We start from the raw sequence: 23,349 nt of genomic DNA, 5'->3' as shown, positions 1-23,349 counted from the left end.
AAATCAGCAAGAGTAAACAGAGCATGAGATGCCTGAGATAAGATTTGGTTTTCCTTTTCTTCTGCGGTGCTGGGTGTTGAACCCAGGGCCTTGCTAACATACTGGGTCTGATGGAAAAAACAAAACAAAGAACTTGTTAAGTTTGAGATGGAGAGCCTGCGATGGGCCTTTTGGGGATGTGCTGCTGTTGGTGGCTGTAGGGTTTCTGTTGTTTCTGCTTGGGTTTGGTTTGTTGGCTGTCTGAGACAAGGCCTCTGGTAGACCAGAGAGACCTCGACCTGGAAGACGCCTTGAGCTCCTAGCCTTACTGCCTCCACCTCCCAAGCAAAGATTACAGATGTGTGCTACCTCTCTCTACTGGCTTTCTGATTTTTCATTTTCGATTTTGGTCATCTGTTGTTTTAAAAACTGCACCAAGGGCTGGGGATATTGTTATGCCCAGATATCGGGGACCCCCAAAAGACTACCACGGAGACCAAATCCCGCATGTAAAAGCAAAGAGCCTTTATTTCAAGCTCCAGAGCTTGGTCCCTCTGTCTGGCAACACAGCAGTGAGAGCAGAGAGTCCCGAGCTCAGGTGGGGCAGAGTTTTTATCATGGCAGAGGTTGGGGTGAGGGGATTTCCAGGATCCAGGACCCTGATTGGCTAACAATTGTCTAGGGGTATCAGTAAAACAAAAAATAGGTGTGTGCTAGACTCAAGGACATCTGGTCACCTTATCCAATGGTTGGAATGTTTGGGATGTCAGGTACTTCCTCACCCGGGGTAGATCCCTGGGTAGATCCCTGGGTGGTATCAGCTTAAGGCTTTTCCTGGATCTGGGTGTTGGCTGCCAGTAAGCCGGTCACAGAAGCTGTCTCTAGGCCCCTAAGCCTGTCATGGCTGATGTGTGGTCAAGCTATTTTGGGGCCCCTTCACAGATACAGAGGTAGATTTCTTTCCTATCTTAAGAAAAAGGCTCTGCTTCAATCCTGACAAACAAGAAGTGAAACAGCAAACCTCCTGCATTTGAACATTCGCTGGGTATAGTCGCACATGCCTGTGATCCCAGCCCTTGGGAGGCAGAGGCAGGAGGATCAGGAGTTTAAGGCCAGCCTGGGCTACACAGTGAGTTGGAGGACAGCTGGGGCTACAAGAGACTCTAAAAAAAATAATAAAATAAATAGAGAGAGAGAGAACAAATGAACGAACGAACAAACGAAAGAAAAAAGAGCAATCATTTGATGCTCAGGATTCCACCATTTTGGCAGGACTCTGTGGAGACAGCTTATCTCCACATTTCACATGGTGGTATGCTGAGGCTGGGATTGCCTGCACGGCCTTTTTCTCTCCTGTCTGGACCTCAGCTTGGATGGACTGTACCCAGGGCCTGGCCAGGCATCCTTTATCACGTGACTCTTCACACAGTTTGACCTTCCTCACAGCACGACTGACGTCTGCCCTGTCACATGGCTGTCTTCTAGACTAGAAAGCAGAGACCGCCAGCTTTTCTTACTGCTCAGAAGTGTAAGTCCTGGAAATCATCATAGTCTACGGTGTGACTCAAGGCAGTCCCAGAGCTAGCCCAGATTCAAGGTGTATGTGTATGGGGTGGAGGACAGATTCCATTTCGTGATGGAAAGATGTTATGATGGCTACCTCTGTTAGAATCATTTACCTCAGGTTTACTCTGTCCTAATAAGGTATTGTATGCTTTGATACACTGCCTTTAGGGGTAACAAACTTATTAAGCTGGACAAAGTAAGTATTTTTGATTAAAAAAAAAAAACTAGACTTTTATAATTGTTAGTAAGTTTTGGTTCTAAATGGGAAGATGACCTCTAGATGGATTCTTAACAGGAAACAAGAGATGACGGAGCTCCTAACGTATCAATAGCATTTGAGAGAAAAGAACCTGATTTGCCAAAATCTCAAGTGCAGACTGCACAGACTACACCCTTGAAGCATGTAAGGTCAAATGACCAACACATACTGATCATTACCTGAGTACCAGACAATTCCCTGACTCACGGCAGACCAGAGAAGGGACTTGTGGATCAAAATCCATTTTCCCTGGAAGGCTGGATGTTTTAAATGTTCTTGGTGGCCTGGAATGGGTCCCTCTCCTCTAATTTTGGGTTGGTAAATTAGACAAAGGGGAGCTGAAAGGACCACAGTTTCCAGTAAACATGTTCAGGACCAACCTTGAACATACCTGACCAGCCTGGACTAATCGCTGAGATGGGAAGCTCTGTGGGCAGGAGAAAAAGCACACCGGGTCTTTGTCTCAGGTCAAGAGAAGGGGAAGAAGTCAGACATTTGCCTTCTTTATCTATCTATAGCCTGTCTGGCTCGCTGTGACCCTTTCACACAGCTCCTCATGTTGTAGTGGCCCCCAATCATAAAATTATTTTCATTGTTACCTCATAACTGTAATTTTGCTACTGTTATGAATCATAATGTAAATATCTGTGTTTTCCAATGGTCTTAGGGGACCCTTTCAGGGTCGTTGGACTCCCAAAGGGGTTGAGAACCACTGGTCTAGCTGCTGGTCCTTAGAGACAGACCACTTGGGCTCACATCAACATGACTCTCCCACTGCCAGTTAACCCGCCTATATATGCGCAGTGGAGCTTTGCTTTGGAAACCCTTTATAAATGCAGTGTCTCATTTCCTTCTCACTATAAATAGCTGGTGAGTAGGTAGGTCTCATGTGAATGTCTACATTTTTCAGGCATATAAACAAGACAGGTCATAACCTCCTCAGGTCACATGAGAGATGCATACCCCTGGAGAAGAAACTGAGCTAATTCTCTACTCAGGGTTCCTCTTTTCGGAAGCTAGAGGCCTTCAGGCCTCCACTGGGGGCCTCCTCTGCCAGGCTTAGCCTTGCCCATAGGCAGAATCTTAGGGGCAAGACCATGAGCGCCCCGTTGAAGTTCCTAAAACAGATGAGGCCCTGGCTTCTGGTCTCACTAAGGATGGGGGGGGAATGAGTGGAACACCCGCATCCCACGTTATTTGAGGCCCAGCGGGGGGTTTGCCTTCAGCACCACGGCTATTGTTTTACCTCTACACCGGCCAGAGGAGCAACTGGTATCCCAACCACCCCTCAGAGAAAAGGGGCTCTGAGTGCCTCGTGCCCACCCTTGGAGCTCCTCACTCCGCCAAAGCGGCTGGGGGGTCGGGCTCTGCCCCCCTCGCTCTCGCTGCCTCCCAACTCGGCCACTCCCCGGCCCCCGCTCTCTCCCCTCCTCCCACTCGCCCCGAGAGCTCGGGCTCCCGCTTTGTTGCCCGGGCTTGTTTCTGCCCGGGGCGCGCCGCGGGCCGGATGCCAGGTCACGTGCGTTAGTGACAACCTCTCGCAGAGCGGCCCCGGGGGGCCCCCGCGCAGCCCATTGGTCGGCCCGGGGCTGGCGCGGCTCGGGGCGGGGCCGGGAGCCGATCAGCTGTTCCCAGAGCTGCACAACAACAAAAGGACCCGGACGGGCCGGCGGCCGCCAGGGCAGCCACCGCAGCGCAGGAGCCGGCCCGCCGCAGCTACCTCAGCGCCCGCCCGCCCGCCGTCCGCCCGCCTCACGTAAGTGCCGGCGGCGGAGGGGAGCCCGCTCCCTGCCTTCCCCACCGCCCCCTCCCTGCCGGGACGCGCACGGCGACCCCGGGGACCGGCGGGTGACGGGAAGCCCGCTCCGTTACCCGGAGACCCGCCCCGGCCCCTCCTGACCTCGCATCCCCGAGCCCGCCCGCACCTGTGGGGAGAGCACTTCCCGTCCTCCGGTCCCGGTCAGTTTGGTCGCTGGCACTTGGGGTGTGCCGGGACTGCTGTGGCCTCTGAACACTTCATCTCAGACCGTCGCGACCGCCCCGTGAGGCCAGCTTTGCTTACTTAAACGGAGGAAACTTGGAGGCACAGGGAGATTAAGTAATTTTGATGGCCACACAGCCAATTAAAAGGAAACGGTGTTTACTATTTGCAGAGGGATTTCACGTGCAATTCCTCCTTTTTGCGTCTCTTTTCATGGTACGTTTACTCCGTGTAAAAGTTCAGAGTAGATTAAGGGAGAAGGGACCCCTTTCCACCTGTAACTCCTAAGGACTTCAGCGGTCCTGGCTGAAAGAGCCCTTCAGAATGCTTAGCAGTTTTAAAGAGAGGAGTGTGACTCTTGGCTTTTTGAACCGACATCATTACAGATGTCCAAGATCCCGCAATCACATGCCTGGTGATTGTAATACTTTTCATTGGCAGGTGTGAAAAACACCAGGGCCTTTTCAGCCTCAGCCACTATCATTCGAAACTATAATTTTCAAAGGCTCTGCTGGAAACCATGGCCTAATTTTTATGATCAAGGTCTTTTGTTTTCTCCTCCAGTCTTGTATTCTTTTCTGCTTCCTAGTGTATTTCTCTTGAGAATGGCTGCTTTCAAGTCAAGCTTAACAAGCAGTGAATTACCAACCTAACTGCTCTCTGCCCACTGTCTTCAGACTTTGGGACAGGAGGCGATGAGTCCACAGGGGAATAATCTCCTTGTAAATTAGCTAAATAGAGTCGAGGTGGAACGAGCCAAGACGACGTTCTTGGCTTGGTGGGTTTTTGGTTGTTGTTGTTTTTTTTTTTAGTTCAAAATTGGTTTTCAAATTACTTGAACTGAAGCCAAGGCTTGGTGGCCCACGCCTGTAATTCCAGTGCTAGGAAGGTGGAGGTGTGAGAATCAGGAGTTCAAGGCCAGCCCTTGTCTCAGGCCAAAAGAGCAAACACTTGTATTAGCGTCTGAACTAGTAGGTCTCTCCTTCCACCATGTAGATTCTGGGGCTCCAACTCCCGTCATCAGGCTTGCCAGCAGATGCTTGCAGAGCTACCCTGCTGGCCCAGAGAAATAGTTTTAGGATGCTTTCCACTGATATGTTTAGCCAGCTAGTATTTCAAAACTGCCAAGGAGCCACAACTGCACTCTTCAAACTTGTGGGTGCTTTTGTTGTTGTTGTTAATCTGTAAATGTTTTTGGAGCCGCCTGCTGGCAGCCGAAACAACTGAAAAGTGTCTGTGAAGTTTTTAGAAACAGACAGAAGGAGCTGGAGATCAAGTACAGGGAAAAGGCACCGGGCTGGAAGGACTCCTACCCTGCCGCTGCCTCTGGATACCAGCTCTCTTGCTTTTGAGCAAGTGATTTTTATTTCTGGGGCTCGGTTTCTTCATCACAAGACAAATAAATATTTCAACTGCCTATCACATACCATAAAACATTCTGCAAATTGTAATTCTAGTTAACTAGTATAAGACTAGTTAGTCCTACACATATATACGAGCCTTTAGAGGAAAAAACTCCAGACCCAAAGATACTATAACTGACCTGCTTAGTTCCCCTGTGAGCCTGCCTGCTATTCACCAGGCTGCTGCTGTGAAATTGCTCCTGAGAAGAGGGTAGCTGCCATTCTCATGTTAAGGATGGGAAAACTGAAGCAGCAAGAGGCATGTAAATACCTAATCCACACGCTGTAGAAGGACCAAGTTCAACTCTTTCCCCAAGAATGCATCTCAAAAATGAGAAAGGCATGCCAGCAAGATCTTACAAGCTAACTTAACTGTAAGTTCTCAAAGGAGAATATTCTTACCCACAAGTAAACTCAGCCACTTTCTGTGCCCACAAAACGGTTTCTACTCATATGATGTGAAAAACAGGACAAAATGTTAAATTGAAAACATAATGACTTGCAGGATGGTGGTGGCGAACACCTTTAATTCCAGCACTTGGGAGGCATGTCCCTGAGTTGGAGGCCAGCCTAGTCTACAAAGTGAGTTCCAGGACAGCCAGGGCTGTTAACACAGAGAAACCCTGTCTCAAAAAACAAAACAAAACAAAGATGACTTTTTTTTTAAATTATGCCTATGGGGGGGGCAACTAAGAGAAACAGGGCCAGATGCTAGCAATGATTGAGCAAGGTGGTGGACTAGAATCCATCCCCATTTTCTCAACTTCTATGATGTGGTTTTGCTCATCTTATTAAGAAAAAGATACCATTTTTGATATGAGGATGGAGGTATTTTAAAGCAGGCAAGCAGCAATGGGTAAATCTGCCTTGATCAATACTTGGGCCAAAATTTGTTTCTTTCCTACCCAGAGGCTTCCAAGTAGCTCAGAGCAGCAGGCTGCCTCCTCCAGCTTCTCTGGCCTCTTCGCTAAATTCCACAGCTATATTTGTCAGTCTGTCCTCTTGGGGATTCATGTTTTCTCTGAAACTTCCATTATAGTTTTACTACTGCCCTAGAGTTATAAATGTGTCACTGACTGTATGGGGAAACTCTAAAGCCCTGCTTTTTCTATTTGTCTCCACATAGAACCTGCTCTCCTCAGGAGCTAACATCTCTAGTAGGTATTAAGGTAAAAAGAATAGTGACAATTATGAAGGACATTCTCTGGGTCATCGGTGGGAGAATAGGGTGTTAAAGCTTTGGAAGACTTTAAAAAAAAGTTTTATCACACATGTACAGAGACAGACGGAGACAGGGAACATGCATGAAAGCACTTGCAGAGGCCAGAAGAAGGTGTGGAGCCATCTGTAGCTGGAGTTACAGGCAGCTGTGAGTCACCTGATGTGAGCAATGTGAATCAAACTCTAATCCCTTTGGGAGGCATCATACACTCTTAACTGCCTACCTATATCTCTTTAGCCCCCTAGGAAAATTTTTTTTTTCTTTTTTACAATAGCACTGTCCTATGTGGATGTTTAAATTTTCTATTTATTTATTTATTTATTTATTTATTTATTTATTTATTTATGTTTTTCGAGACAGGGTTTCTCTGTGTAGCTTCAGATCCTCTTCTAGAACTCACTCTGTAGCCCAGGCAGGCCTCGAACTCACAGAGATACACCTGGCTCTGCTTCTCGAGTGCTGGGATTAAAGGTGGCGCCACCACCGTCTAGTAGCTATGTTTAAATGAAGGGGAAAATGAAATTTTATTAGCATAATTTATTTAACCATAACTATCAAAACATCATTACACTAACATGTAATTGATGTAAAATTATTGAGATAATGTTTTCAGTACAAAAATTTTTCAAGTACATTCCAGTATATACCTTATATGAGTAGCATAATCAGATGCAAAGTCCTCACTGGAAATAATTAAACTATATTTAGATTTTTGCTTTATGAATAGATTATTGAGCTGGGCAATGGTGGCACACACCTCTAATCCCAGCACTCGGGAGGCAGAGGCAGGTGGATCTCTGTGAATTTGAGGCCAGCCTGGTCTACAGAGTGAGTTCTAGGACAGCCAGAGCTACACAAAGAAAATGCTGTCTCGAAAAACAAACAAACGAAGAATAGTTCACTGGGTACACAAAGGAGAAGTTGGCTGGCAAAAGCGAGAATACTCCCTGCCTGACTTGGCTTTTAGTTACCAGAGTTTACAGTTGAAAAAGGAGGCTCACATATGGTACTTGTTCTAGACATTACTGAAAGTTTTCTGCAGCTTGACTCAAATATCAGTTTATTTAAGTGGGTTAAAATTTAAAATTTGTTTTTCTTTTTGTTTTTCAAGACAGGGTTTCTCTGTGTAGCTTTGGAGCCTGTCCTGGATCTCACTTGGTAGATCAGGTTGGACTCCAACTCAGAGATCTGCCTGGCTCTGCCTCTCGAGTGCTGGGATTAAAGGCGTGCACCACCACCACCACCACCACCACCACCACCACCACCACCACCGCCCGCCGCCGCGTAATGGGTATGGTGTGTATACCTTTAATCTCAGGACTGTGGAGGCGGAGATAGATGGGTCTCCTGTGTGTTTGAGGCTAACCTGGTCTACACTGAAAGTTTCAGGCTACCCAGGGCTACATACATAATAAAGCCCACTCTTTAAAAAAAAAAAAAAAAAAAAAAAAAAAAAAGGGACTAGCAACAGTTTAGCTTTTAAGAGCATACTGTTCTTCCAGAGGACCAGAGTTTGATTACTAGGAACCACAGGGTGGCTGCCCACTGCCTGCAACTCCAGCTCCAGGAGGATCCCACACCTATGGCTTTGTGGACACACATAATTAACAACTAAAAATCTTACCCGGGCGATGGTGGCACCTTTAATCCCAGCACTTAGGAGGCAGAAGCCAGACAGATCTCTGTGAGTTTAAGGCCAGTCTAGTCTACATAGTGAGTTCCAGGACAGACAGAGCTACATAGTAAGACCCTGTCTTGAAAAAAAAAAAAAGTCCCCCCCCCAAAAAAAATTAAAAATCTTTTTTACCCAACAGAACAGTTTTAAAAGTTAAAATTCAGTGTCTTGGTCACAGAAGTAAAATACATAGGATGGTTTATCTGATGTATTTGGTGGTAGCCTTGATGGAGTTTGGTGTCCAGGGTTCTACTTTCTAGCACCTGGTTGTCCCTGGCAATACCTACAGAAGGTAGGCTAGAAAGCCTCATATATAGTTAGAGCATCTTCACATTATGATTATATTAGTTGTGGACCCTTGTGGAGGCAATCCTGTCCATTCCTCCTGTTTTTCTCAGTGAGACTGAGGCTCACAAGGATTAATTCACACAGTTCCAGCCACCCAGGGTAGTGCCAGAGCTTCCCCTGCTGGATCCTAGACTAGCACCCTCACCTCTTCCCAGGACTCCATTCTGAGTCCTTCTCAAGGCTCCCAGGTGTGCCAGTAAATACCAGCAGTGACTCCATGAGCGGAAGACAAGTTCTTTACTTCCCACTGCTGGTCCTTGGAGAGAAATGTGACCCCTGACGTCAAGACAACAAGCGTGTGACTTGTGCTGTGTCTCACAGAGATCTTCAGGAGTAGCCTGTCTGTGGCAGAGTCCAGATACTACAGGCTGTAGCCAAAGGGGGCAGATTGCAGCTGCCCCAATAGCCTTGACCCAGCCACATTTTGTGGCTTTGTAGCCACTGATAAGGCCCAAGTCCCAGTGCCCTGTCCCCAGGTAAGTGGAGGACAAGGCTCTCACTCAGGATGACTGAAGAGGCCCCTGTAAAGTTCTCCCGACTCTGCAGCAGCTCTAGCTAATGAGAGCACACAGACAGCAGGAGCCTTACACTCAGGACAATGGTGAGGGCTCTCTAAGCTTCTGCAGCACAGCTGTGCTTGGGCTGTTGTCTGCCCTCATAACCGGAGAGACACTGGAAATGCTTGAAAATGTATCTTTAGTCCCCATTCTTACATGCTCAAAACCCTTCACATGCACCCAACCTCATAAGGACTCATCCTTTGTTTTCAGGCAGACTGCACAGTCCACCTTTTCTATTAATTTCTCCTTTTAGCATGCAGCCCTCATGATCTGAGCATGCTGTTTCCCAGAAGGTTTCAAGAAAACTGGTTATGCAAGTGACATTTCCTGTTTACCCACACTTAATAATTAATGACTGAGGATGGTGCATTACAACCACAGAGTGTCTTAATGTCATTTGTTTGAGATGTTTTATCTTTGTGTGCCAAATAGTTGTGGCAGTCTATTCTATACATAGAGAATGGCACCATATTGTTAGCAGCAACTCAACTATTCTCTTAAGTGAAAATGATTTTGAAAGTGAGCTGGGCTTTGTATCTCATGTATGTAATCCTAGCTAGCTGATGCAGAAAGATCACTATGAGTTCCAAGGCAACCTGGGCTAAACCTGTTGACAAGAAAAAAAAAAAAAAAAAAAAAAAAAAAGACAAGCGCCCGTTGTCATTCCTCTTGCATTGACAGCTCCTACATTTGCACTGCTAGCCAAGCCACACCCCCAAACTTGTGTTCTCCTGCCTAACATCTCTAGCTGTGTCACCATGCACTTCCCCTAACTCAGCATAGTAGCATCCATCCTGTACTTTGTGTGGTATCCCTGCCCTCTAAATGGTCCCACTATGACCCAACTTATCCAGAATCTGGTTCTTCCTGATGATACCCCTTTTACTTATTTATTTAAAAATAGGATTTCACGGGCTGGAGAGATGGCTCAGAGGTTAAGAGCACTGACTCTTCCAGAGGTCCTGAGTTCAATTCCCAGCAACCACATGACAGCTCACAACCATCTGTAATGGGATCTGGTGCTCTCTTTTGGCCTGTAGTCATACATGCTGTATACATAATAAATAAACAAACAAACAAGTAAATAAATCTTAAAAAAAAAAAAGAGCTTGTAACCACTGAGCTTTAAAAAAAAAAAAAAAAAGGATTTCACTATGTACCCCAAACTGGCCGAGGAATATGGATCCTCTTGTCAGTCTGTCAAGTGCTGTGGTTACAGATAGTATTTCCATGCCTAGGTTTCTCTTCTCCTCCTCCTCTTTTTTTTTTTTTTTTTTTTTTTTTGGTTTTTCGAGACAGGGTTTCTCTGTGCAGCGCTGGTTGTCCTGGATCTCACTCTGTAGCCCAGGCTGGCCTCGAACTCACCAAGATCTGCCTGGCTCTGCCTCCTGAGTGCTGGGATTAAAGGCGTGCGCCACCACCACCCTGCAGGTTTCTCTTAATTTCTTCCCTATAAGGTCCTGCAGGAAATGGTCCCAGCTTGTCCCTTTGACCCTCTGGATATTGAGCCATCTGGGCAATGCCATGCTCGACGTAGGCTTCCATAGTGTCTGTTGGCTCCTTCTCCACTGCGGATCTTCTCAGCTATCCAATGTTATTTACTGGAGAGCTGCACCAGGGAGGTCTGAGGACCATCTGGTAATTCTCTCTGCTCCCTCAGTAATTGTACACACTGGTTCACTTCCTGTGTGGTTCTTGCTCACTGTTGTTCCCCTGTGCTCAGCACTAGGCCTTAGACGTAGTAGGGACTCACTCACTCTTTGTAGAACCACAGTTGCCCTATCCAGGGAACTCTGTGTCAAGACTTGCTAAGCATGCTGCCTGTATAATCTCACTTAACAAGAGTAGATCAGGGAATGCTGTGGCCTGGAGTAGAATGAGAGTTATGAATAGCAAGTAGATTTAGGCTATTTGTGTAGCCTGAGTCCACAGAACTTGCTGGTAGTTTGGACAAGGGACCAAGTGGCTTCAGAGCTGGTAGGAGGTAGCAAAAAAAGATAATCTCGAAGAAAAAAAACTAAAAATTCTTCTTGATGTGTTTTCCATTTACTGTGCTATTGGTAGCCAGGTAGATATAGGCACTTATATCTGTAACTCTGTGCTTAGATAAAAACAAGCTGGGTTTCCTATTTAGAGCTTACCAGAACTACCAGAGGCAGGAGCCATAACCAACTGAAACTGAAACTGTTCTTAAGTCTTTTTAAAGACAATGTGTGTCTGTGTGTCACATGGGTGGAGGTGGGAGCATCACCTGTGTAAGTTGCTTTTTTCCTTCCACCTGTGGGGATCAAACTTACATCCTAGACTCAGAAGCAGGTGCCTTTACCACAGAGCCACCTCACTGGTCATCTTCCTAAGTTTCTGTGTTTTAGGGTTTCTTTATTTTATATGTGTAAGTGTTTTGCCTGCATGTATGTATATGTACTGTGTATATGCTGGTGCCCTCTAAGGTCAGAAGAGGCTGTCAGATCCCCTGGAATTGGAGTTACAGATGGTTGTTGTCTTCATTAGGGTTTCTACTGCTGTGAAGACACCATGGCCAAGCAACTCTTATAAAGGAAAATATTTCATTGAGGTGGTTGACTTACAGTTCAAAGGTTCAGTCCATTTTCATTATGGTAGGAAGCATGGTGGTGTGTAGGCAGACATGGTGATGGAGAGGTAGCTAAGAGCTCTACATCTGGATCTGCAGGCAGCAGGAAAAGAATGAGAGCTACACTAGGCCTGACTTGAGCTTCTGAGACCTCACAGCTGGCCCCAGTGACATACTTCTTCCAACAAGGCCACACCTCCCAATAGCCAGTTCCTATGAGCCTGTGCCTGGGGCCATTTTCATTCTAACCACCAGAGTTGTAAATGACCATGTGGGTGCTGGAAACTGAACTGCAAGAACCACCAGTGATCTTGACCATATCTACCCCTCCAGCCCCATCTGCCTAAGCTGTAAAGTGAAGGGGGAAACCAGGATTTGAGTCCCATATACACACTGACTCCTGAACCACCCCACAGACTCTTGTTGCCAGCCCCAGGTCTTGCAGTTAGGTTTCTACAGTGTGGATTTCCCCATGCCCGTAACAGTTATTTCCAAAGCTAAACTATGCTATTCTTATAGATTTCAAATATGAGGCTTGAAGTCATACATGAAGAACACAAAACAGCAGGATAAGGGGTGGGGAGGATGAGCACCTCGCACCAATGGTAGAAGCGAGAGGATTAGGAGTCAAGGCCAACCTTGTCTCAAAAATCCTCACAACAAATACAAATAAACAACTTTTTCTGTTTTATTTTAGGGATGACGACTCTTGTTCTTCACCTAAGTTGGAGAAACACTGCACTTTAATCTCCTGGCTGTGCCATCAGGCCAACTGAAGACAGGGTTTTGAAATCTCAGCTATCAAGTTTTCCAGCCAAAGTCTCAATCTTGCCTTAACAATGTTTCAGAGACTGAACAAAATGTTTGTAGGTGAAGTTGCTACTTCCAACCAAGAACCAGAATTTAGTGAGAAAGAAGATGATGAATGGATTCTTGTTGACTTCATAGGTAAGGTGTACTCAACAATTCATCATCACAACACACACGGCATCCAGCAAGCTAAGCTATGTAGCTAAGGCTAACCTTAAACTCTTGGTCCTCCTGCCTTCATTGCCCACTCACTAGACACACTCCACCACACCTGGCTCAAGCACTTGTGCTTCTCTCTACACACACACACCCTCGTGTGCACTCAAACATGGATGTGTACATATATACAAAGAATGTGTGAACTCTTAAATGTAATTTTTAAGGTTTAAGAGTAAATAAATAAGGACATTCCAAAAACTTTCAGGAAACATTTTGTGCCAGACAATCCAGTCAGTGAAACTGACTGACGTCAGACTTTGCAGTTTTGCAACTCCCAAAGCCTGGTGCAAGCAGAGGCACTTGAATGGGAAACCCTCATGAACAACAGGAACCCATGGGGCTCATACTGTGTTTATCTGCCAGAATATAAAGTCCTAAAGCCATTCCTTAGTGCCAGTATAACTATACACAGACAGGTTGGAAATGAATTTATAATTGTTACAAGCAAAAATTGCCTTTGTAAGCATCTTCTAATATAGTATTGTCCTTTCTTCTACTGTGAACTTGGATGACTCTACCACAACTGACTGCTCATCCTCCCATGTGCAATGTGGATCACAACCTAGACACTTGCACTGGTTTCTCAGCCGAGGAAGAGGAGGAAGATGATGACATCAGTGAAGAGTCCCCAGCAGAGCACACATCAGTCTTCTCCTGTTTACCTGCATCTCTGGAGTGTTTGGCTGATACCAGTGACTCCTGCTTCCTCCAGTTTGAGTCCTGCCCAATGGAGGAGAGCTGGTTCATCACCCCTCCCCCATGTTTTACAGCAGGTGGATTAACCACTATCAAGGTGGAAACAAGTCCTATGGAAAACCTTCTCATTGAACACCCCAGCATGTCTGTGTACGCTGTTCACAACCCCTGCCCTGGCCTCGGTGAGGCCAGCTGTGGGAATGAGGACTACAACTCGAGCAGCCCCAGGTATGTTGCAAGCACTTCCTAATCTCTGCACAGCAGTGTGCTAAGCAAAAGTTTATTTCTGCACAGTACAAAGCTAAGGCTTTGGAAGATAAAAAAAGTAATTGTTAGAGATTTACTTAAGTAACATGGTCAAGGCTATAATTGCAGCATGTAGGTCAGGATTGAGTTTTATAAGGTTATTAATTATAGCATGGCTCAGTTGTATAAAAGAGAACTACCTCACTTACAAAATTATGCTACTGAAGGGAAATTTAAAAAGACTAGTATTTCTGATAAGTATATTAGAATATAATTCTGGTATATTATAGACTCGATTATTTAGGGTATCAAATTCACCTAAAATATGTCTCAAAAATTTATTTTCTTCCACATATCTTAGCTAACCACCTTAAATGGTGCTTAACCTAGAAAATCCAAGTATTTGTTCCAAGGATTGTCCTCAGATTTCACACTGCAGTGATGTTGTCATATGGCAGTCCAAAATGGAGAGTTGAGGGCCCAGTAAGCTCAGGGAAGAGAAGTCAGTAAAGATTAGTGTGTCACAAATCAACCTTCCAGATACTCTGTGGCCTTTATCAAGAGAACATTTTCAGCAGTACATCTGAGACGATTCACCTCTCCATCTCACCCGCTTAGAGCCTGGCCCGTCAGTCATGCCTGTAATAGCAAACCACATTGTGAGGATTGTCCCTGACTTACGCCTTCCCTGGATCCTTTGGAGTACTTCACTGTCATCCAAAAGGCTCTTTTTGGATAGTTCAGGCCATGACTCCACTGGCCCACTGTATATAGCTTGTTTCCCATCTATGGAGTAATAACTAAACCCAGGCAACATTAACCTTTCCAGAGTTGCTACTCTCCCAAGTCTCAATACTACAGATGCACTTTAGCAAGGCTAAATACATTTCCTTACTTGTACCAAACCAAAAATCATGTTCTTATACAGTTACGTAATACCAGGCATAAACTGGGACTTCAAGTGGCACATTTTTGAAGGCCATAACTTTGCTGAGTTAAGTGTTTTTCAGCATCCCAACAAACATTTAAAATATAACTTGTTTGCCCTCTTCTGACCTGCAAGCATAAAATATAACTTGTTTGGAGGTGGTGGTGATTTAATTGCTTTACATTGGCTTTAAGCAGATTTCTTCAGTCCTTAAAAATCCTTCCCCAATATTACTGATTGCATCTCTGAAGAATCAACCCAAGAATGACTAGGGGCTAGAGAGATGGCTCAGTTATTAAGAGCACTGTCTGCTCTTTGAGATGACCCAAATTCAATTTCCAGCATCCATATGGCAGCTCCTAACTGTAACTCCAGGCCCTGGGGATGATGCCATCTTCTGGCCTTTATGGGTACTACAGGCACGTGGTGCACAGATTTATTTACATGCAACCAAAACATTCATACACACAAAATAGAAATAAGTAAAATCTCAAAAAAAAATTTTCAAGAAAAGAATCTAACATGATTAATCTGACATGGTCACTGTAAGTTTATTTATTGGTATTTGATATTTTTAAAGTACACATGATGTAACTGGCAGTTTTGCAAAGTAATGTTATAGCATACATTGCCAAAAATTTAAATATGCAGAAATTTCAAAATTTGAAATGGCATCCCTCATGACCCACAGATGAATACTATTAACACCCTGGGCATGTCCTAAGTTGTTTTTACTGTATGGGCTCATTCCAATACCTGTCATCTTTACTTTGAATCCAATGGGTTCTATACTATTTTATTAGACATGATACTCATCATCGTGTTTTACCAAATTTTCACTTCTTCTTACCAAATCATACTTTAATCTTCCCCTGAAGAGCCTAGCTCTAGAGTATTTCAGCTTTATCCAAATCATCTTTATCCAAACTGTATTTAGGGGTTAAGTGTTTGATATTAGATGCCACAGGAATTGGATTTGCATTCCTGTATCATACATATTGACATGTAGGATCAACAGATACTTTTCTATTATAAATAATTTATCAAAGGCCAACCATGGTGACATGCTTGTAGCATTTAGGAGGGTGAGGTAGGAGGAACAGTAGTTTAAGGGCAGCCTGGAATACATAGTGAGATCCCTGTCTCAAAAAGAAGTGTGTTTTTGTATTTCTAAATCAAGGTAGAATTAGGTGTTAGCAAAATGGCAAGACTATTTATGTAGCAAACAGTCTGCTTTCCAAGCAAGCAATAAACCATGCTTTTCAGTATTACTTCCATTCTGTATGTCCTCAGGGATATTAGTACAAACCACATGAGTATGATGCTAAGTACTTATAATGGCTTTAGAGTGTACATTTTATTGCATCTTAGCCTTTATAAACATTGTTTGTGAATGTTTATGATACCATAATTTTAAGTAATGTCTTCAATTTGCCCATAGTAAATCAGTCTTAATAAAGAAAAATGACCATGTCCTAGTAGTAAAATTAAAATGGCATTTTAAATCTTACTAGTGATTTAATAGTTCACCATTTAACATTTGTAGGGCCAGGAAAAGCTGCTTATAAGACTCATGGGCACAGAGTAAGTATGTTCATTTTGAGACTGTATGATCTGTGTTATCAGTCTAAGCAGGGAGACCAGGAACCCAAATGCCTGCCTTCTAAAAACCATTGCGTTTATAGTAGCTTCTTTCTATTTGCTTGTTTCTTTTTTGTTTTCCCTATTGCTAGGGATCAAGCCTTGTACGTACTAGACAAGCACTCTACCACTGAGCTACACTGCCACCCAACCCTCTGTTCATTTCTTAATGGGTCTGTTTTAGTTCTCTGTGTGTTGCATGCATGAAGACAGTTTCCTCCCACCATTTTAGGTAAAACATGTAACTGCCTTCCTGAATAAAATAACTGGTAAAAATCTTAAAACTCAAACTGGGATATAGCTCAGTTTGTAGAGTTCTTGTCTGGTGCACAAGAAAACCTGGGTTCAGTTGCCAGTGAATAAACTGGACTTGGTGGTGCACACCTGTAAACCTAGTCCTGGAGAAGTAGAGGTGGGAGGATCAGAAGTTCAAGGTCATTCCTGGATACATTGGGAGCTTGAAACCAGCCTGTATTAGAGACCCTCAGTCCTCATCCTCATCCTCATAGTTGTGGAGGGAATGTAGCTCACCTGTCAAGCATTTGTCAATTATGCAAGAGGCCTGAGATCAATACACAGCACTGCAGAAAATTAACTTTGTTATTAATGTATACAACCATGTTCCAATATATGTATTTTTAAGGGTCTTGAAACACTGTTGTGTAAATGCCATTCCAAAATATGCCCTCCTGTGGTATAAATAAAAAAAATGATGCATGTAATAGGCATTGTTTTTTTGTTTCGTTTTGTTTTTTTACCTAGAAAATGTAAAGTTAAAGGAATGTCCTTATATACATTTCTATGAAATGCTGATTCATATGCTACCTAGGACATTTTACTTGTAGCCAGAAATCATCTGTGAAGGTGCTGTTGATGTACATGCTTTTTGATTAGTCAAATTTGAGAATTTTATTTTATTTTAATATTATAGTAAGAATGAAATAGATAATATCTTCTAAACAGCTAAAAGTTGGCTGTGGTGACTCACACTGTAATTCCAGCACTTGAAAAGCTGAGGCAGGAGGATCAGTAATTTAAGGCCAGTGTTGCCTACATGGCAAATTTGAGGCTATCCTGATCTGCATGAGAGTCTATCTTAGATAACTAAACCGAACCACAGATGTTCAGTAGACATCAATTCTCCTCCTGGAGAACCATATTAAATTCACTCAGAGTATGGAGCACAGTTTTAATATACAGTCCATTTAGTCATCTCTGGATTATATGCTACATTCCTATTAAAAGTTCTTTTCGGGCTGGAGAGATGGCTCAGAGGTTAAGAGCACTGACTACTCTTCCAGAGGTTCTGAGTTCAATTCCCAGCAACCACATAGTGGCTCACAACCATCTGTAATGAGATCTGGTGCCCTCTTCTGGCCTGCAGTCATACATGCTGTATACATAATACATAAATAAATCTTAAAAAAAAAGTTCTTTTCACCTAGGAGCTATGACACACATTTCTAATCCCAAAACGTGGAAGCTGAGGCAGGAAAATGGTGAATTTGAGGGTGGCCTGGGATCAATAACAAGACACTATCTCAAAAGCAAAAACAAAAACAAAAAGTTGGCTTCTCCCTTCTACCACTAGCAGCAAATACAATCACAAAATATAAATCTGTCCATCAGCCAGGAGGCACTAAGTTCTTACCCAACCAGAGACAAATAAATGTAGAAAACCAAATTCCTAAGGAAGTAGCCTGTTTAGTAGTTGTTGACACACTCCACTTTGGTCTGTTTCAGAATGGAAGCCCAGAGTGAAATGGGGGAGCACATTCACTGCTGTGTTGCAGCTCTTGCTGCTCAGGCAGCATTTCTGGAACAACCCAGGAGCTTCCGCCCTTCCCAATGGATAAAAGGACAGAGTGAAAGACAGTCTCTGAACAGAAATGGCCTTCGTCGCCAGAACCTTACCAGGGATTGCCATACTCGACAGATGAAGCACAGTGGCTGGGTGGTTCACCAGCCCTGCCCACGCCAGTACAATTACTGAGAATGTTGGTTTCCATGGGTTTGTGCCCATGTATGTGGATGTGTGTGTGCGTACAATGAAAATGCTGTCTCCTTCCAGCCAACTGAAGACCAACTGCCTAGTGTGTCTAGACACTATCACCACCATATTTTGTGCTTTGTATCACATAATGCCTTGCTCCTGACAATTACTTTTAAATAACCTTTTCAGAATATTTTTGGAAACATATCAATACAGTTACAGTGTTTGGAGAGGTCTTTAAATATAGTAAGGTATATATGAGTTAGTATCTTACAAATTTCATCTATCAATTTTGTATTATTTAATCTTTTGTGTAAGCAAAAATTTATTCTCAGGGTCAGCCATATACTTTATTGACCAGTACTTGATAAGTCTTTCCTGTATATAATGAGTACATTTTTATACACTAACATGAGCATTAACAAGTGATTTTTGCCATGGATATAATGGAATTAATGGCTGAACTTACTTCTGAAAGAAAACTTGACATATTCTGTATGTATGGTTCTTTTTTTCCCAGATTGTTCATTGCAGTTTATTGTGGAATTCAGGTACAAATGCATTCAACAATTCTGATGTGACTCCACAATATGGTACAGATACTACAGCTGCCATGGACAAAAGCACTTGTCTCATATGCAAAGGGAAAATGAGACCTGTGAGATGTCATTTGCAATCTGTCTGTAGGTAACCCACTGAGCGGTCAGTCAGTATTTGGAGGTGTCTAGAGTCTTAACTGCCAGCTCAGCTGGAAATGCACAAGTGTTTGCCCAGGCACTTGGTAACTGCATGCTCATGTCTGCCCTTAAGCAAGGTAACTCCTCAGACATGGAGCCTGTTCTCCCAAGGGGAAAGCATGGGAGACGGGACTTCTGGTGGCGCGTTTACAGCATCCAAGTGAAGACTGATGGATTGGTTTCCTTGAGCTTTCATTTTTTAACTTCACAAAATCTTTAACCACTTTGGCCTCTGTTTCCTCCACAGCAGGGGAGTAATAATACTTATTACCTCCCTCACAGAGTTGTGAGGACTGCACACTAATTGCAAGTGGAGCTGTCAGAACTGAACTTTGTGTGAATTTCCAGGGCCTTTCTATTGAGCCTAGTGGTGGGAGGCTATGGCACACTTTCTGCCATGATTATTCTTCAGGGTTGGTGCTAATGAGACCAGGGTGCAGGGTTCCACTCACATAGGCCAGTTAACTTGATGTAGAGGAAAGTCCATTTTCTTACCTCTAACTGGTCACTTCTTTTTAAAAGCAGTTTTGATGGGTTTTAATGAGCCAACCACACTTGCAACCAACTTTCTGGAAAATTAAAACCCATTTACAGCTTAAAGCATATTCTACTGAGAGTAATATCATTACCTGCATAATCAAAGAGCTCATTTCCCTATCTCCTCTGCAACCCTAATTAAACACTTGTTTATGAAATAATTTCAAGGAAAAAAAGCAGCATACTGTTGTGTGAAGTATTATCCCTGTAGCAGATTGATGCAGGGAACCCTGGGAGACTTTCAGGGAAGAGCTGTGCTCCTCTGACAAGGCGAGGCTTTTAGAGCGGCAGTTAGACAGTGGAGGGTCTTATACTGGCTGAAACAAGTGCCAGGATGTCTCTCTTAGAACAGGAATCTAGATTCCTCATCCTTCCTTAAACCTTTCCATACTGACTTCCCCCTTTATTTATTTGTTTTCTAATTAGGGGCCAAGTCTGTAAAGCTTGTCAAACTGAGAAGTCATTTGTTTTCACGAAGGTTTGCATGTTTTACACCATGTTTGTTATAGGATCATCTGCTGGTAACTTGAAAATAGACCAGCTATGTGTCTTCTGGACACAAGCTTCTAAATACATGTAAGCCTTTCCTACCCCCTTACGTCACATGCAAGTTGTGTCCCACGCAAGTTGTGTCCCACAAGCCGGAAGTTCAGCCATTAAAATTTGTTTGGCTAGCGTGAACTGATTTGTGTATTAAACTGCAGTGGTTCTGTTGTTTTTAAACAACTTTCCCCTAGATTTGTTCATCCCTTAAGTACATTTACATCTCTTTCAGTTACTGACTTCATTTGCCTTGTCTGTGCCTAGTGTTTTTGCCTTGGTCCTAATAACCAGCAAACGTAAATTACTGCGATTTTTTTTTCCTTCAGGGTTAAGATTACCAACCACATCACCTACAGTAGGTAGCACACTGTGGTTCCTGTGTGAGAATCTAAAGTTATGTCTAAAATTGGCACATATAAGAATTGAAAAATTGAAATTTTTGGTCAGTACATGTTAGGCAACTACTGTGTGTAAGACACAAGCCTAATAACAAAGAACAATGTTAACCTGTTTTTTGGCCGGGCAGTGGTGGCGCACGCCATTAATTCCAGCACTCGGGAGGCAGAGGCAGGCGGATCTCTGTGAGTTCGAGGCCAGCCTGGGCTACAGAGTGAGTTCTAGGACAGGCTCCAAAGCTATACAGAGAAACTCTGTCTCGAAAACCAAAAAACAACAAGATGTTTTTTGAAACATGGCCAAAATGCATTTTCTGAGTTGATTACTCACTGATTATCATCATTTTGCTGTTTTAACTACTAGTGGTTTACAATGTACTTCATTGAAAGTACAGGCAGTAAGAAGAAAGACCCCAAGGGCTGGGGATGTAGCTTAGTGGGGAGCACTTGCCTAGTGTGTGCAAGGTCCTGAGTGCCATCCCCAGCACTGAAAACAAAACAGAGTGAGACTCCTGAATTTAGGAGCTCTGGCCATTTCTAAACTGATAGCCTAGAATGTTGCTTGGAAAGTCTGGAATACATGGTGTGTATCTGCCATACACATGGAGTATGTTTTTTAGCTTTTACAGTGGACCTCCACATTCCTCAAAGTTTGTGTTTTGTGTTAAACATTTTAGAGCGTGTAGTCCGTTAATTACCATTTCCTGAGTTATATTCTGCCCTGTATATAGATGCTTAGCTCGTCATATTTATCTTGTGGCTATTTGTATTTGTATGGTTGAGTAGGTGCAGAGATGCAAGGAGATTGGATTTTTACTTCCCATTGCAGGAAGTTTAAAAAAAGAAAAATCTCAAACTCATTAACTTTGTGTATATTTTTCCAATTCCCATGCAGATTGTCCCTATCTTATCAGTTCTTTGGTTCTAGTGAGAAGAGTGTTTACTTAAAACTTGCCAGGACTCATAAGCCTGCCTGTTGTTTTCGCTTCTCAAATCTGTACACTGGCTATTAGTCTTCACTTCTGTTGAAATCTGAATTGCTTTGCTGTTTTGCTCTGTCCTCACAGAAGCATACAGTCTTTGTATATTCTTAAGACAAACAAGCAGAAAAGCAAGGGAGAGTATCATCTCTATTCTCTCTCTTTTTTGAGTTGGAAAAAACTGAATGAAGGACAACTAGAAGACACATTTAAATAGATTAGTAGGGAAAGTTTCTACCTTTTTCTTTCTATTGTAGAGACAATGAAGAGACTGCTCCTTGTACTGAGATACTACTATGTTTCTATTGTTGCCTTGAAGTTATCTTTTTATTTTATAAGGCTTATAGATACTATTTGTTTTAAATTCTTTAGGTAGTTCCACGCCATCAGCCTCTGATGCACTATAAATGGCAACTCTACCTACTTATTCTCATGTTGAAATTTGGCACGGACGCTTGTCTATTTAACAAATCTATACATATGACAGTGTTGTCCACTTTGTCATAGGCCAGTTTCTCTTGAAATGTGACACCAATTCAAGCAGCTCAGGTGCAGAGAGACATCAGGAGTAGGTGCAGATGCACCAGGAAGTGTCTTCTCTCACTGGCAAACAGTATCCTTTATGTGGAAGAGAAGTTACTATTCAGAGGAAGGCAACTTAAGTGATGTTCTGTGTATCATTGGTAAGTTTTCTTGTGATATTGAAGAATGTCTGTTAAATGAGTTTGGCTCTGTACTTTCCTGTTTTAGTATTGTTTTCTAGGTGAACTTGTAAAAACCAGTGCTTAGTGAGGTTAGGTGTGTATTTGGGGGCCTTGGGTGTGTGTGTGGTTTTGTTTTCCTCCAGCTTTGAACTTTAGTCAATAATTGTGTGTGTTATTTTTAAGAAGTGGCTTTATTTCTTTCCTCTAGTAAAATTGTGAACATATTTGCCTTCTGAAGGCAGGGTATGAGAAGAAGTATTGTAGGTTGTGCTGTGTGCCTTTGTAATGTGTTTATGGGCAGTTGTTTCTCTCATCAACTTGAAGACGTAAAAGGGACATTTTGGTTAGGGTATATATACTGTACATCAATCTATGCATAAACGGCAGCTTGTTTTCTTGAGCCACTGTCTAATTGTTTTTCTGTTTTTATACATTTTTATACTGATTGGGTCACAGATGGTCAGTTTTATACGGAATGAAGAGCACAGCACTTTGCCAAAAGCCCGTGCAGCATTGCTTAAACATTGTGTATTAACACCAGTTCTTTGTCATGGGTTCAGCAGTGCATTTTGCACTGCCGGGAGTTACGGTGTTTAATCTGTCAGTAAATAAAACGTCCTTTAACTTAACATGGGTTGGATTCTTTTGTCTTCATGGTCTTTTCTCTCGAAAGTAATACAACTTACTTAAAACACTTGTTGTCTAGTATTGCTTGTGCAAAAAGTTGTTTAATATGCACTGTAAATACTCATTTTAAAGGCATGGTGGTGCATACTCAACTGCTGAGGCAGGAGCATTGCTGCGTGTATAAGGCCAGCTTGGGTTATGCAGCAAAGCTCTCTCTCTCTCTCTTTTTTTTTTTTGGCTTTTTGAGACAGAGTTTCTCTGTGTAGCTTTTGGTGCCTTTCCTGGAACTTGCTCTGTAGACCAGCCTGGCCTTGAACTCCCAGAAATCCACCTGCCTCTGCCTCCCGAGTACTGGGATTAAAGGCGTGCGCCACCACTGCCCAGCCCGTCTTCTTTTTTAAAAAGCCTTTGTTTAGCCAAGTGTGGTGGTGCATGTCTTTAATCTCAGCACTCAGGAGGCAGAGCTAGGTAAGGCTAGTCTGGTCTACAAAGTGAGTTCCAGGACAGCCAGGGATGCACAGAGAACCCCTATCTTGAAAAACAATAAAAAGCCTTTGTTTATACATACAAATACACATTATATAGATAAAGCTTATTTATATAAAGTTTTTCCATCTAAAGTGAACAGTTATTTAAATAAAGGAATTTAAGGGTTATTTCCAACTAGTACTTTCTCCTCTAACCAATCTATTCTTTCTTTTTGGGGG

General features: G+C 43.2%; 1 protein-coding gene across 3 annotated transcripts; it reads left to right on the top strand.

The window, feature by feature from the left end:
• Positions 1-3,442: 3,442 nt before the first annotated feature.
• Tp53inp1 (tumor protein p53 inducible nuclear protein 1) lies at positions 3,443-22,644 on the top strand. Of its 3 annotated transcripts, XM_028871581.2 has the most exons (5): positions 3,443-3,560; positions 12,284-12,534; positions 13,182-13,539; positions 16,032-16,069; positions 17,870-17,953. In XM_028871581.2, the coding sequence occupies exons 2-4, from the start codon at positions 12,426-12,428 to the stop codon at positions 16,051-16,053; spliced, it is 489 nt and encodes a 162-aa protein (XP_028727414.1). In that variant the 5' UTR covers positions 3,443-3,560; positions 12,284-12,425; the 3' UTR covers positions 16,054-16,069; positions 17,870-17,953. The 3 variants fall into 3 exon arrangements, with proteins under 3 accessions (XP_028727414.1, XP_028727412.1, XP_028727413.1); XM_028871579.2 differs by lacking the exon at positions 16,032-16,069 and having other exon boundaries at positions 17,870-22,644; XM_028871580.2 differs by lacking the exons at positions 3,443-3,560; positions 16,032-16,069 and adding an exon at positions 3,634-4,001 and having other exon boundaries at positions 17,870-22,644.
• Positions 22,645-23,349: the final 705 nt, after the last annotated feature.

Source organism: Peromyscus leucopus, chromosome 2, assembly GCF_004664715.2.
Source record: "Peromyscus leucopus breed LL Stock chromosome 2, UCI_PerLeu_2.1, whole genome shotgun sequence".
In the NCBI taxonomy this organism is placed as follows: domain Eukaryota; kingdom Metazoa; phylum Chordata; class Mammalia; order Rodentia; family Cricetidae; genus Peromyscus; species Peromyscus leucopus.
This window is presented reverse-complemented; position numbering and strand designations above follow the sequence as displayed.